At 43.0% G+C, this 14,039-nt stretch overlaps 1 protein-coding gene across 2 annotated transcripts in view; it reads left to right on the forward strand.

The window, feature by feature from the left end:
- The window catches only part of gpd2 (glycerol-3-phosphate dehydrogenase 2 (mitochondrial)), a 157,739-nt gene that overhangs the window by 79,829 nt on the left and 63,871 nt on the right, over positions 1 to 14,039 (forward strand). For both annotated transcript variants that reach the window (XM_072446677.1, XM_072446669.1), the window contains exons 9-10: positions 9,663 to 9,856; positions 13,022 to 13,156. In XM_072446677.1, the coding sequence (XP_072302778.1) occupies positions 9,663 to 9,856; positions 13,022 to 13,156 (329 nt within the window). The remainder of the gene's footprint in view (positions 1 to 9,662; positions 9,857 to 13,021; positions 13,157 to 14,039) is intronic.

The following is a 14,039-nucleotide window of genomic DNA, read 5'->3' on the forward strand; positions in this document are numbered from 1 at the left end:
GTAATTTTCCCATTGGAATAACATGGGATGTTTCTGTCATTGCTGCGGCTATGCCGTAACAAATATGACATGGGCCTCATTGACTTGTTTGATTGGCAGCCAAAATATATTTTTTTGCAAAATTTGTAAAAAAAAAAAAACTATTTTCCTCACCATATAAAATTTTATTTCACTCTGTAGGTAGCGTTATCACGCCAAATTAATGTGCTTCACTTCAAGTAGGTTAAGGGTTTAACAACTTATTCAAATTTGACACTATTTGGACTTTGTATGTGCAAACGGCAGCAAATTTGAAATTTGGGAAATTTCGGAAATCCTAGATACAGTTTGCGGCTTTGCCGCACAGACACTGTGAATTATATAAATCTAATTTGGATAACTTTTATGTCCAACTCCCCAACACCATTTTCACCAAATGTCAGCTTTTTCGGGCCAAGGAGGAGTTTGTAAAAGTACAACATTTGGAAATAACACCCCTGTCATTCTTAAAGGTGGAATGGATGATTTTTTTTCCAGCAAATTTTTTATCATATTTCCTCGTAGCGTGGATAAATAATTTGTCCTGCCACATATCAATCATAAAACGCACCTATCGCTCACCTGCAGCCGCGTGCGGTTGCTCCCCACGTTTCCGCGTGCCTAAGCGCATGGATCTATCAATATAGTTCCCTCAGTGTACGGGGCAAAATGAAGACGGAGAAAGACAGTTCGAGCTGACGCAGAAGTGGACAGAAATCTACGGGAGACGAGAGATGCGATGCGCTCCGTTGCGCTAATAAACAAACGCACGTGTGTGTCGTATCAGTCCGCATGGGGAGTGTGCATGCGCACTTCCGCCTGCGTTCTCAAATCGCCGAAAAATCGTCCATTGCGCCTTTAAGTGTGGGACAATAAAGGATTATCTTATCTTATCTTAAGCAAATTTTTATCCAATATGGCCGACATTTGGTCGGGCAGAGGGCGTTGCCTTAATAATATTTTTTTACGTCTCGTCACTTTTTTGCCATGTCTTAACTCTCAATACATTTGGAGGGCGCTGACACGCTGTTTTAATCTTATCTTAAAAAACGAAGATTGCCATAATGCAGAGAGGCACAATTTTTAGAGGTGCAAATTTTTGTGAGTTTTCGTCCGGGCCTGTCACAGATGGGTCCACGACTTTGATGAGGATCCTGCGGGAATTAACTGAAAACTCCTGTGTTAGCCAAATATTATGCTCCACCCTTTCTGCACTCGACGCCCTATCCTGACCTCGAATGGTCCGCAGCATTCCATGCCTGTTGCGTAAAAGGTGTGCTTGTAGAGGCTCAGGCAGGCAACTGGCATATTTGCCATTTGCAAGGTAGGTGGCTAATAACATCAGGCTCATCACTAACTCAATGTCGGAGGACAAATCCAGCAGAAGAGAAGAGGGCTCTTAGATTCTGCACCAGATCCCGTGCTTTTTCAGGAGTTTGTACACTCTGGATAAGGTTATCAACATAGAAGCACTGTCCCACAGAGCTGTTCATTGACTTGAGAGTTGTCTGTTGTCTGGCGCTGCAGGGCGAAGGTCGTACAACATGGACTGCAACTGGAGCCAAAGGGGAGACCCGGCCATTCAAAGACTCACACAAAGCTACACAAGCGCAGGAGGGAGCGCAGGCGAATCTAGTGGAACATGCCTTTTATGTTTCCACTAACTGCCACTGGATGCTCTTTGTGCATTGATGGAGCACATCGAGGAGGGCCGCCCCTAGGGTTGAACCTGGCAGGAGGTGTTTGTTTAGGGTTTGGCTCTGAAAGCTGAAGTAGATTCTTGCCATAGTGGCTGACAAGGTGGAGTGGGATGTACCACAACTCATCGGTTTGGGCAAACTCAGAGGGGCACAACTTCACCACAGAACCAGCATGTACTAACTTGTCTATCTCTGTGCTTTAGATCTTTGCTTGCTCAGGATCTTTCTGGAGCCGTCTCTCTATACCTCTCAAACTGGGCAAAACGGTGTCAGGGGTAGCTTGAAGGCGTGGCATGCCTTTGCGACGGAGGCGCTAAATGTCTTTAACTCGAGTAGGTTGATAGTTAGCATAGTTATCTTCTCTTGAGTGTAGGGTATTATACTAGTACAAGTACTGTAAGGTTATGAATGTCCTCCCACTTGTAGAGTAGATTGGGGCACCAGCCGGATTATCGGCATTTAACAACTCTATAATCAAATATCTAAGTTAATTAATTAATTATAAATTAATTTGCTCATTTATCTAAAGGTTTGAGAACATAACCATGACATTGACCCCTTTTCTGGAAATGAATGAACACTTTACCAAATGTGGTATATGAAGATTTAAAGGCGGTATGGATGATTTTTCGGCGATTTGAGAACGCAGGCGGAAGTGCGCATCCGCACTCCCCCGTGCGGTCTGATACAACACACACGTGCGTTTGTTTATTAGCGCAACGGAGCGCATCGCATCGCTCGTCTCCCGTAGATTTCTGTCCACTTCTGCGTCAGCTCGAACTGTCTTTCTCCGTCTTCATTTTGCCCCGTACACTGAGGGAACTATATTATGATAGATCCATGCGCTTAGGCACGCGGAAACGTGAGGAGGAACCGCACGCGGCTGCAGGTGAGCGGTAGGTGCGTTTTATGATTGATACGTGGCAGGACAAATGATTTATCCACGCCACGAGGAAATATGATAAAAAATTTGCTGAAAAAAATCGTCCATACCACCTTTAATGACCAAATAATTAAACAGATAAATATGATGCAGGAATATGCAAATGAGTCGATAACGGATGGAAAACACTAGACATGATTGTTCTAGATCTATCTAGGTGTGTGCTAGAGTTAATTCTAAGATGAAATTCAGCCAGCATGTGAAGTGCATTCATACGAACGGAACCTGAAGCTGTGAGGAGATTGCCTGCGTGGAGTCCAAGAGCCTGCGTGTCCTTGGCTCTGAGGCGATCCTCAGGAAAAGGACCGTTGCGCTGATTCGCAGATGAAGCTGGTCTGTAAAGGCTGTGGACTTGAAAAGTTGCAAAAAGGTCCTTTGCTTGATTTTGTATGACGCAGTATCAATCACGGGCACAGATTTCTTAGTTCCGGGAGGGAACATTAGCTTCTGCGGGCATGTCTCTTGGAAAAGTCTTTGTCCCGTAGCTTTGCATTGCTCACGCTAGCTAGGCCCGAGGCCTTCCTCTCCCAAGGCCCGGTGTCATGGACCTTGCTGGTGGGACCTTGAATGGACCCGCCGGCAACTCGGATGGAACTCTCTTTGGAACTGACTGTAACTCTTTTGTCTTTCTGACTTAACCCTGCGGGGGTTTTGGCGCCGTGGCTTCAGCCAATCAACCGCTGAGTCAGCTTGATAAGGGGACGAGATCTGGAGGAAGACCCCCCTTTGTTCGGCTTTACCTTAGGCCACAAGAGTTACACAAAAGGTAACATTATCCACAAAACAAGTTATGAAACAGTTAGATTGACATGTAAAACACGATAACACAGTATGTACATGCAAAGTCATCTGGTAGACAAATTCTACAATCTTATGATTGTCTACTAAAACCACTAAAACCGCATAGTCTTTTAGCGTTTTAGCTTTTGTCTTGGAGAGATCATTACTCTCTGTAATCCAAAAGGAGTCATTTGATGAAAAGTTATTTTCAAAGTTCAGAGCGTCTCTGTTGTAGTATACCCATTTTTCTAATCTACTCCAGAATAGACTATTTCTTTATCCACAATAAAGACATCAAAAATCACTGAAGCAGAATAGACATAAGTGTAGGGTAACATACTAGTACAAGTACTGTAAGGTTATGAATGTCCTCCCACTTGTGAAGGAGGGGGGGCATTCAAGGTTGATATTGATTAAAGAATTGTTAAAGAATTGTTCAAGAATTCAAACATGACACACTGCATAAGTGCGGGTAAGTCTGAATCATATTTTTAAGAGAAGAATGCGGCACCAACCGGATAATCGGCAATTTTAACAACTCTATAATCAGATATCTAAATTAATTAATTAATTAGAATTTAATTTGCTCGTTGATCTAAAGGTTTGAGAACGTAACCGTGACATTGACCCCTTTTCTGGAAATGAAGGAACACATAACCAAATGTGGGTTATGAAGATTTAATGACCAAAGAATTAAACGGATGAATTAGGAATATGCAAATGAGTCGATAACAGATGGAAAACACAAGACATGATGGTTCTAGATCTATCTAGGTGTGTGCAAGAGTTAACTCTAAGATGAAATTCAGCCTGTGAAGTGCATTCATACGAACGGAACCAGAAGCTGTTATCCTGAGACGGGCCTGCGTGGGGTCCAAGGGCCTGCGTGGGGTCCAAGGGCCTGCGTGGGGTCCAAGGGCCTGCGTGGGGTCCAAGGGCCTGCGTGGGGTCCAAGGGCCTGCGTGGGGTCCAAGGGCCTGCGCTGGGTCCAAGGGCCTGCGCTGGGTCCAAGGGCCTGCGCTGGGTCCAAGGGCCTGCGCTGGGTCCAAGGGCCTGCGCTGGGTCCAAGGGCCTGCGTGGGGTCCAAGGGCCTGGTGTATAAAGCTGTAAAAGAAACACTTTCCTTTTGCTTTCAACACTTTGCTCTTTACTTTCAATGACATTTAACTGGGCAGACTGGCTGGAAATAAGCCATCATATCTCTAATACCTAAAGAAGGGTAAGAGAGACTTGACTGTGCTTCATATAGACCCATTTCTATTCTGAATGTGGACTATCATATATACACCTCAATTATGGCCAAAATAATGGAGCAAATACTTCCAAATGTAATCCACAATGATCAGACTGGATTTATTATCAGACAACAGACACAAAATAACATAAGATGATCCCTTCAATTCGATTTATTTTGTAATGCCCAAAATCACAACAACAGTTGCCTCTAAGGGCGACAGTGAAAAACTGATTAAACAATGTCCGTGGGACGAGGGACGATGTTCCAGAGTCCCCTCTCCTTAGACCCTCCTTCTCGGCCAGGAAAAACTACAAAAAACCTCCTCGGGGAAAAAAGTAGAAACCTGGAGGAGTTCCAGAGTGAAGGAGAGATCTGACTCTCACAGACGGACGTGAGAGAGCCAGTGGAGCTGGACCCACTCAGGAGGAAAACCAGTTCATCAGGAGGAAAACCAGTTCATCAGGAGGAAAACTAGTTCATCAGGAGGAAAACTAGTTCATCAGGAGGAGAACCAGTTCGCCAGGAGGAGAACCAGATCTTCCAGGCAGATGAAGGACTGTCCATATGGGGTCGAGACCGCTTCACCAGGAGAGGAGCATCTGGGTCCACTCATCAATGAGTCAGATTGCAAGTGGAATTAAATATTAAATTTTGTTTGATAGAATAGGTAATCAGAAGCAGAGGATAGTGCTCAAGCTGCCATACTTCTATCAGCATAGTTGGTCCTAGGGCAACGTAGCTGAAACTGTAGGTTTATATTTCTGTTCCTAACTGGCCTGACCATAAGCGATTTCAAAGTGTAGCGTTTTGAGCCTGGTCTTAAATGAGGAGACTGTGTCGGCATCTTTAACATGGACCGGGAGCTGATTCCATAACACAGGAGCTTGGTAGCTAAACGCTCTACCTCTTACTACATATAATGAACCATATACAAAAATTACAAAAAACAAAGCTTTGATTATTTGTTTGTATTCAGATTAAGCTTTTGATTTAGTTTGCTGGACTTATTTATTTAATGTGCTAAACAAATTTCAAAAAGACTACTTGATTGTAAAAAGTATTGGGGCTCTCTATGATGGTCCAAATTCAAGAATTAAAATTAATGGCCACCTGACAGATCCGCCAACTCTTAATAGAAGGGCGATTTGTTTGCATTGTATATGGAACCACTGGCCCAATATATCTGATGATCAAAAACAATTCATGGTGTTACAGCTAATATAATAAAGCATACAATTGCCTGCTATGCAGATGGTGTTCTATTCTATTTGACCAAACCAGACATTTTCATCCCCAATGTAAAGCAATTAAAAAAAAAAAAAAAAATAGCCCATTGTCTGGATACAGACTTAAAGGTGGAATGGATGATTTTTTGGAGCCAAATCTGAGTCTCATTTCCTCGTGGCGTGGACTGCCAATTATTCCTGCCACGTATCAATCATAAAATGCACCTACTGCTCACCTGCAGCCTCGTTCTGGCTCGTCCCCAGGAGAGCAGCACGTTTCCCTGTGTCTAAGCGCATGGATCTATCATAATATAGTTCCCTCAGTGTACAGGACAAAATTAAGACGGAGAAAGACAGTTCGAGCTGGCTCAGAAGAGACGAGAGATGCGATGCGATCCGTCGCGCTAATAAACAAACGCACATCTTAGCCGCGAGGCTTTTCTCTGCCTCCGCACGGGGTTCAGTGCGCATGCACATGAACTTGAGTTCATGTGCGCATGCACATGAACTTGAGTTCTCAAATCGGCAAAAAATTGTCCCGTACGCCTTTAATATACAATGTAGGGTCTCAAACTACAGGTATTCAGTTTATGATTAAGGGAGATTTCTTAGCAGAAACGAGACAAGACGGGGCACCAGGGTAAAACCCAAAGAGCTAAGATACGGTCCTTAATCGCGCTCGTTAAAAAGGTCTGAAGGGTGTTTCACGATTCAGGGACTTACACATAGTCTATTCAAACAAACAATAGTCAATAACTCTTTCGTGTAGTTTATTTATCCAAAGGGCAATCAAAAACACCGGAGCAGAAATGTGCACAGGTAAATCACAGGTGATGTTATATCAGATTTGACAACGAATTTCATGCAGATAATGTTAAACCAGGGTTTTGCCTTTGATAATCAAATGTGTCTATGCTAATCTATATCAAAAAAAGGGAAAGTGAGAAGCTAAAGGGAGGAGGAACAGCTGAGCTCTACCCAAACCACGCCACAAAAGAACCGCACACTGGACTCTGCTTACGGTTTGTAGAGACTCGGTCCGACTGGTCCTTGTCCGCGGACGAGATCCGTAGCGACGCATCGTGTGTAGCGGTGTGGCGGCGAAGGTTCGTGGAGCGGTGTGCTGGCCGTGGAGCGGTGTGCTGGCCGTGGAGCGGTGTGCTGGCCGTGGAGCGAGAAAGGCAGCGGCGGCTGTGAGGTCCTTGGCGCCGGTGGCAACGGAAGCGATATCCGAGCGTTCCTTGGCGGTAGAACGCTTTAGCGGCGTGTTAGCTCCTCACGCGGCCTTTACTCAGATGAGAGCGTAGCGCTGATCCACGTAAACGGCGTAGATTACTTCAAAAAGAAAAGAAACGAAGTAGCAAAGAAAGTCTCTGTCCGGTTTAGCGTTTAAGCTTAGTTCCAGGTGGTTTCAGGTGGTTTCAGAGTCCAGGGCTGGCATGGCCTTGTCGACCACGTGACGGACGGATTTTTGTTGAGACAAAGGAAAAAGTGAAAGGCTCGTCCGTGGAGACGGCTCCCAAGAGAAAAGACAAAGGGGATGAGCAAGAGCAAGAGCAAGAGCAAGAGCAAGAGCAAGAGCAAGAGCAAGAGCAAGAGCAAGAGCAAGAGCAAGAGCAAGAGCAAGAGCAAGAGCAAGAGCAAGAGCAAGAGCAAGAGCAAGAGCAAGAGCAAGAGCAAGAGCAAGAGCAAGAGCAAGAGCAAGAGCAAGAGCAAGAGCAAGAGCAAGAGCAAGAGCAAGAGCAAGAGCAAGAGCAAGAGCAAGAGCAAGAGCAAGAGCAAGAGCAAGAGCAAGAGCAAGAGCAAGAGCAAAGGCCGCGTGAGGAGCTAACACGCCGCTAAAGCGTTCTACCGCTAAGGAACAACTGGACATCGCCTCCGTTGCCGCCGCCGCTCCAAGGACGTCGCAGCACACCGCTCCACGCGACCCCTCGCTCCACGACCGCCGCCCGATTCACGAACCTTTGCCGCCCGCTTCACGAACCTTCGCCGCCCGCTTCACGAACCTTCGCCGCCACACCGCTCCACGCGACGCCTTGCTACGGACCTCGTCCGCGGACAAGGACCAGCCGGACCAAGTCTCTACAAAACCGTAAGCCGAGTTCAGTGTGCGGTCCCTTTTGTGGCGTGATTTGGGTAGAGCTCAGCTGTTCCTCCTCCCTTTAGCTTCTCACTTTCCCTCTTTTTGATATAGATTAGCATAGACACGTTTGATTATCAAAGGCAAAACCCTGGTTTAACATTATCTGCATGAAATCTGCTGTTAAATCTGATATAACATCACCTGTGATTTACCTGTGCGCATTTCTGCTCCGGTGTTTTTGATTACCCTTTTGATAAATAAACTACACGAAAGAGTTATTGACTATTGTTTGTTTGAATAGACTATGTGTAAGTCCCTGAATCGTGAAACACCCTTCAGACCTTTTTAACGAGCGCGATTAAGGACCGTATCTTAGCTCTTTGGGTTTAACCCTGGTGCCCCGTCTTGTCTCGTTTCTGCTAAGAAATCTCCCTTAATCATAAACTGAATACCTGTAGTTTGAGACCCTACAACAACAAACTGAAAATCTATATTTTTTGGTACCCCCTTTGCCCTATAGAAAGACCCATTTAGGTTGCACTGATATATTTTGGTGTGGTCTTACATAAAGATCCATCAACAATCATGGAAAATAAATTATATTGCTCATTTGATTAATATTCAAAAATACTTGGAAAAATGTACTCTTATCCCATACTTAAAGGAATAATGGAGGATTTTTTGCCAATTTGAGAACGCAAGCTACAGTTAGTCTCTTTTGTTTTTTTAAATGCGCATGCGCACACTCACCCCCCACCCTCCGGTTCTTTCCCAGAGGCTGCCTACCATCAAACCTTGTGGGTGAGCATGCAACAGCCCACTTACACACAGCGTGCAGTGCGTAGGGCATCAGGTGATCTGAGGGGCACAACCAACCTGACCAGGCAGTTTGGATTGAATGACAGAATAGGCTTTTTGTGCAGCAGCGGCACTGTTCTTTTTACAATTGAACGTGGAGCATTTATAGTAGGCTACTTTATTATTTAAACAACTAAACAAGGACAGCACACGGGCAGCTTTTCTGTAAAAGCCACAGTTTAATCAGGCTCGGACATATCAAAGGCATAGCTGGGAGTGGTTTAAACTCAACATGCGTATTATTTGCTCCACAATGAGCAAAACAAAATCTGCATCATATTCAATTAGAAACAGTGAAAAAGAACCAATGAAACGAGACGTGAGATGCGTCGAGCTGGCGCGGTGAACTTCGGAGCTGAAACCACGCCGTCACTAAGCCAAAGTGGTTCAACTTCTTACAAATGTCTAAATCATGTTTTCCATAAATGCAACAGAAAGCATCAATATTTTGCCGTCTGTAATGTATATAGAGCCTCGATCTGATCTGCAGAACACCAGGAGAAGGGCTTTGGGTGATGCTAGAGCAGGAACTGTGGGGGATTTTTATTTCTAAAACGCACCAGAATACAGGAAAATATGACCCCCAGACCCCTTTAGGATTGTAATTTTCGCAATATAGAATTTTTTTGGTACAATTTCAAAGGGGGTTGGGGGCACCACTAAGAATTTTTGCTTAGGGCACCCAAATGTCCAGCAGTGGCCCTGACTTCAATCCACTCAGAAGTTACTCCCCAAGGAAGATGAACTGGCTTCTAGCTACATACTTCGGAATATCATTACATAGAAACTACTTTTTATTTACTGTGTTTCCCTTTAGTCCAGACAACATGGGTCTGCTGGATCCAGCCACCAGTGATGGGCGTGTGATCTTCTTCTTACCCTGGGAAAAGATGACCATTGCAGGGACTACAGACACCCCCACCAACGTGACGGCCCATCCTATCCCCGGAGAGGAGGACATCAACTTTATCCTGACAGAGATGCGGAACTACCTCAGCCCCGATGTCGAAGGTACACCAACAAGCCTTGAAATAATCATTTTTACGTCCCTGTCAACATGACAGGTACCAATCATTTGGCTTCATGCTGTCACTGCCAACATTTTGAAGACACAGACACGGTGGTCTTTCCTCGTTTCCACGTCACAGTGAAGCCAAGTGCTACATACATATAAGTGCTACATACGCTTCCTCATATTTCCTCTTCTTATTAGCTTTTGGGTGACTTTTGTTTGTTTCGTTATTAGGGATGTCACAATATTAATTTTAGTCACGAGGAGAAATATCACAATGTTACGATTATTCACAATTATCAGAAAAAAGTAAGGAAACATATATATGTTATATATATATATATATATATATATATATATATATATATATTTTTTTTTTTTTAAACAATTAACTTCCCTACTCGTTAATACAGCGTATTAATTTAAAAATAAAATGGCCACAAATTGATTAAATAATATAAAAGTTGTAGCTCATTTAAGCATTATATCATTTATTAGTGAGATGATCTCCATGGTAACGCTCGGGGGAGGGGCTTGAAACTTTCCTTTGGCTCACGCCAACAACAAAAAGATTTGTGAAGAATGAAAAAAGCATTTACAGATAAGATTACGCTCTGGAACTACCCGTCTCCTCTTCTCTCTTTCCCTCCCGCTCCCTCTCCCTCTCCTCCTCCTCCTTTGAGCTTGTGCGTTCCGGGGCGCCACTTTGCGAGCCGCACAGAGCGAGTGCTTTGCGCTTCAGCGCCGTCAGCGGTGTCCAACGCTTAAAACACAGGATTCACGCCACAAAAACACGCGTCCACATAGACTTTGAATGTAAACTGGACGCGTTGACGCCGCAGAGTGAATGGGCCATTAGAAAATTCAAAATGGGGTCACACGTGCCAAAAAATTAGCGCCGGTCAGTATGTCCGGAGACTTTATTTTTGAGTCGGTCAAAACTGATTTTTCCCTCGGTCATTGACCGTGTCCGACCCGTTATTTCGAGGCTTGCACCAATACACTAGTCCATTTTAAGTGAGGGCTAAAATGCAGCCAATTGTTGATTTCTTTATTGTTATTTTTTGACATGTGCTCCCATTTGACACCCTTGTTTATAAAAATGCTGTCCGAGTATATCTCACCGGTTAGATTAACTCGCCGGATATGGGAGATGGAGCGGGGCTTTGGCTTCCAGTAAATCCAGTAAATCCTGGCTCCAATGAGGAAATGAGCGAACATGGGATTGTTTGTCTTTGTAGTTTTCACAAATGTATCTAATCATTGCGTACACAAACTTTGCTGGTTTGCTGAGGCTGACAAACCACACTTTTTGGTAGCTCCTCTGGACAGCTGCAAGTTCCCCTAGTAGATCTGGCGCTGTACTCACATGTCTGTGGAAGCTGTGTGCCCATAAGAAGAGTATATGTGTATCCCACGCAACAAAGCTGGACTGGTGTTTTGGCTCAATTAAGTCCAAATAAATGCCAATGCACCTTCTCTGGTCTCATTTGTCAGTGGGGTAATTTGTCAGTTGGAGTTGTGGAGAGCTTACACACGCTAGATTAAATTTTTTTTTTTATTATTTATAAATTGTAATATCTGTATCGAACAATTATTTTTCTCAGGGGGTCAAATGAGAAGCAGACAACAATGAGGGCCTGGCCAAAAATTAAACTCAATTCTGCATATTGATTTGATATCTCTATTTAAAGCGGTAAATGGCATTGTTTTGACAAGCTGATAATAGTACCATGTGTTATTGCATAATGAGAAAAAGAGGATGTCTTCCAAAAAAATGTATGCATTCAATAAAATTTACCAGATGGTAAACAAAATGTGAAACATTTGTAACCATGTTCATTCTCGTGCTCTTCTAAAAGTGCAACAAACTGTCTGTGATTTAATGCTCATGTCCTGATGAAATTAACTAACATTTGAGACATTTTTTCCTGTCACACCTATCCATAGTGACACCTGCCAGTCTGCCCCATGTCAGTCGCAGTTTGTTCATGCATGCGTTTACCTCTGTAAACAGGTCACTCCCCATTGTTGTCCCTTTCATCGAGCGCACTTCAGCCAGCTCCTCCGTAATCTCCGTTATCCCTCTGAGAAACACGTGTAACTGGGCTGTGTCACGTACATCACAACTCTCATCCAAAGTCAACGAGAAGAAGTCAAAATGTGTCACTCTATTTTGCAGGGGAAGCGCCAGATTATCCACGATGTCCTCTACCCTACTGGTCAGGGTTCGTCTGTGGGACTTTTTCAAATGCTTCTTTTTTATCTGGGCATATAGGCACTACAGAATCCACCAAGCACTCTTTTACAAACTAACCCTTCGAGAATGGCTAGCTGTTTTTAGCGATTTAGTGGGACATCATGACGTTGGTCCTGGTCGCTGCATCTTTGGATGCGTGAAGCTTAGTAAAATAGCTTTGTTGTTTTGTTAGCTTCGCAAGCAAATCATCTGCTGCCGGCGCTCTCTCGGCGTCAGCCGGGTGTCTGTATTTTACAGCGTGTTTCATCCATTGTCTGTGTCCAATGGATGAAAAGGCCAATAAGAGTTGATGTGTCTAAATTATTTCAGCATTATAATACTGCCTTCATCCAGCTAAAACTGTACCATTCTTTATTATATACCAACATTGTGTATTATGCTAAAGTGCTCACTGGTGATAAATTTAAATGACTATTTCTTTGTTTATCATTTCCATGATTCCATTAAGTTTTGGGAAGGCAATATTCAAATTTCTTGATGCTGAATAGGCCTATACACCATGTAATAGTATGTTTATGGTGCATGTACCTTTGGAAATAAAGAAGGTATATTAAACCATCCTTGGAGGAAAATGCAACCCGTATGAGGCATATTTACCATCCCTTTAAAAGATTCTGGGGAGAGCACTGCAACTACATATCTTTTTAGTAAAGTATATAATGTTTTAGAAGAATTATTCTATTATAAATTAAAATATTTTTGATGTCAGGTGTAAATCCCAGTCCTCGTATATGAATTTATGCTGTGCATTATAGCATTAACTCTTCTCCTTCAATTATTGTGTATTCTTTTTTTTTTTTGTGTATTATGTTGTGGTAATATCTAATCCATAACATTGTAGTATACAATGTGTCATTTTTTTTCCACAAAACAGATATAGAAGCTAATCCCCTGTTTGTTGCAGTGCGCAGAGGGGACGTGCTGGCAGCCTGGAGCGGCATCCGGCCCCTAGTCACCGACCCTGATTCCAAAGACACTCAATCCATCTGCCGCAACCATGTGGTCAATGTGAGCAAAAGTGGACTGGTTACCATTGCAGGTAAGTCATACTGTCTCTACTATAGGAACAATCTAATCAATGTGTTAAGTTAGGAATAGAAAGTAACTAATTACCAATGCACACATTAGTTATGCAATAAATATAACTTCCACTGTTAATATAATACTGGTTTATAAATATTGTATTTAACTTTTGTTGTGTGTCCCTATTTTTTATCCTATTTCGTCTACTTTTTTTTATGTGAGAACCCCATCGCATCTGTAAAATTGAGGGGAAAAAAAGCAAAAATCATGGAGCAAATAATGACGAATATGCAAGTAAATGGTATCACAAATTATTTGGGTGAGCTCTGTTGAGTGAGGGCCCCAAGCTCAGTAGAGCCACCTCAAAAATCATTTTACGTAGCTGTAATGGGACCTCTGACCAGATTTTTTACTTAGACAAAATTGGCATGAAAAATAGGTAATGTCAGAACATGTAAAAAATTATATTATATTTATAACCCTGCAGGAAGTCGGAATTTAAAAGTCACACATCAACATCTGATAGATGAGATAGATAAATAGAAATAAAGATTGATAAATATAGATAGATCGCACTTTGCTTTCAAATGAGCGAAATGCATTGTTAATTTTGGGACTCATGAGTAGCCTTGAGTGTGAGATCACTGCCACACCACCAGTCTGAAAGTTAGCATGTGTGGGTGGACTCATTAGTCTTAAATAATCATCTTTTTGAAGCCAAGTTTCAGTTAGAGCTAAAAGATCTATGTTATAATCACTAAATAATTCATTAACTGAAACCGATTTGTAAGAAATGACCTAATGAATTTTATATGCTTATGTTTTTGTTTATTTGTATCATTTGTGAGTGCTATTTTAGTTAGGGAGTGTCTACAGAGCCGCGAAACTGCCATGTTATT

Source organism: Eucyclogobius newberryi, unplaced genomic scaffold (assembly GCF_026437365.1).
Source record: "Eucyclogobius newberryi isolate DKJ021-1_F unplaced genomic scaffold, fEucNew1.0.hap1 SCAF_1, whole genome shotgun sequence".
NCBI lineage: Eukaryota > Metazoa > Chordata > Actinopteri > Gobiiformes > Gobiidae > Eucyclogobius > Eucyclogobius newberryi.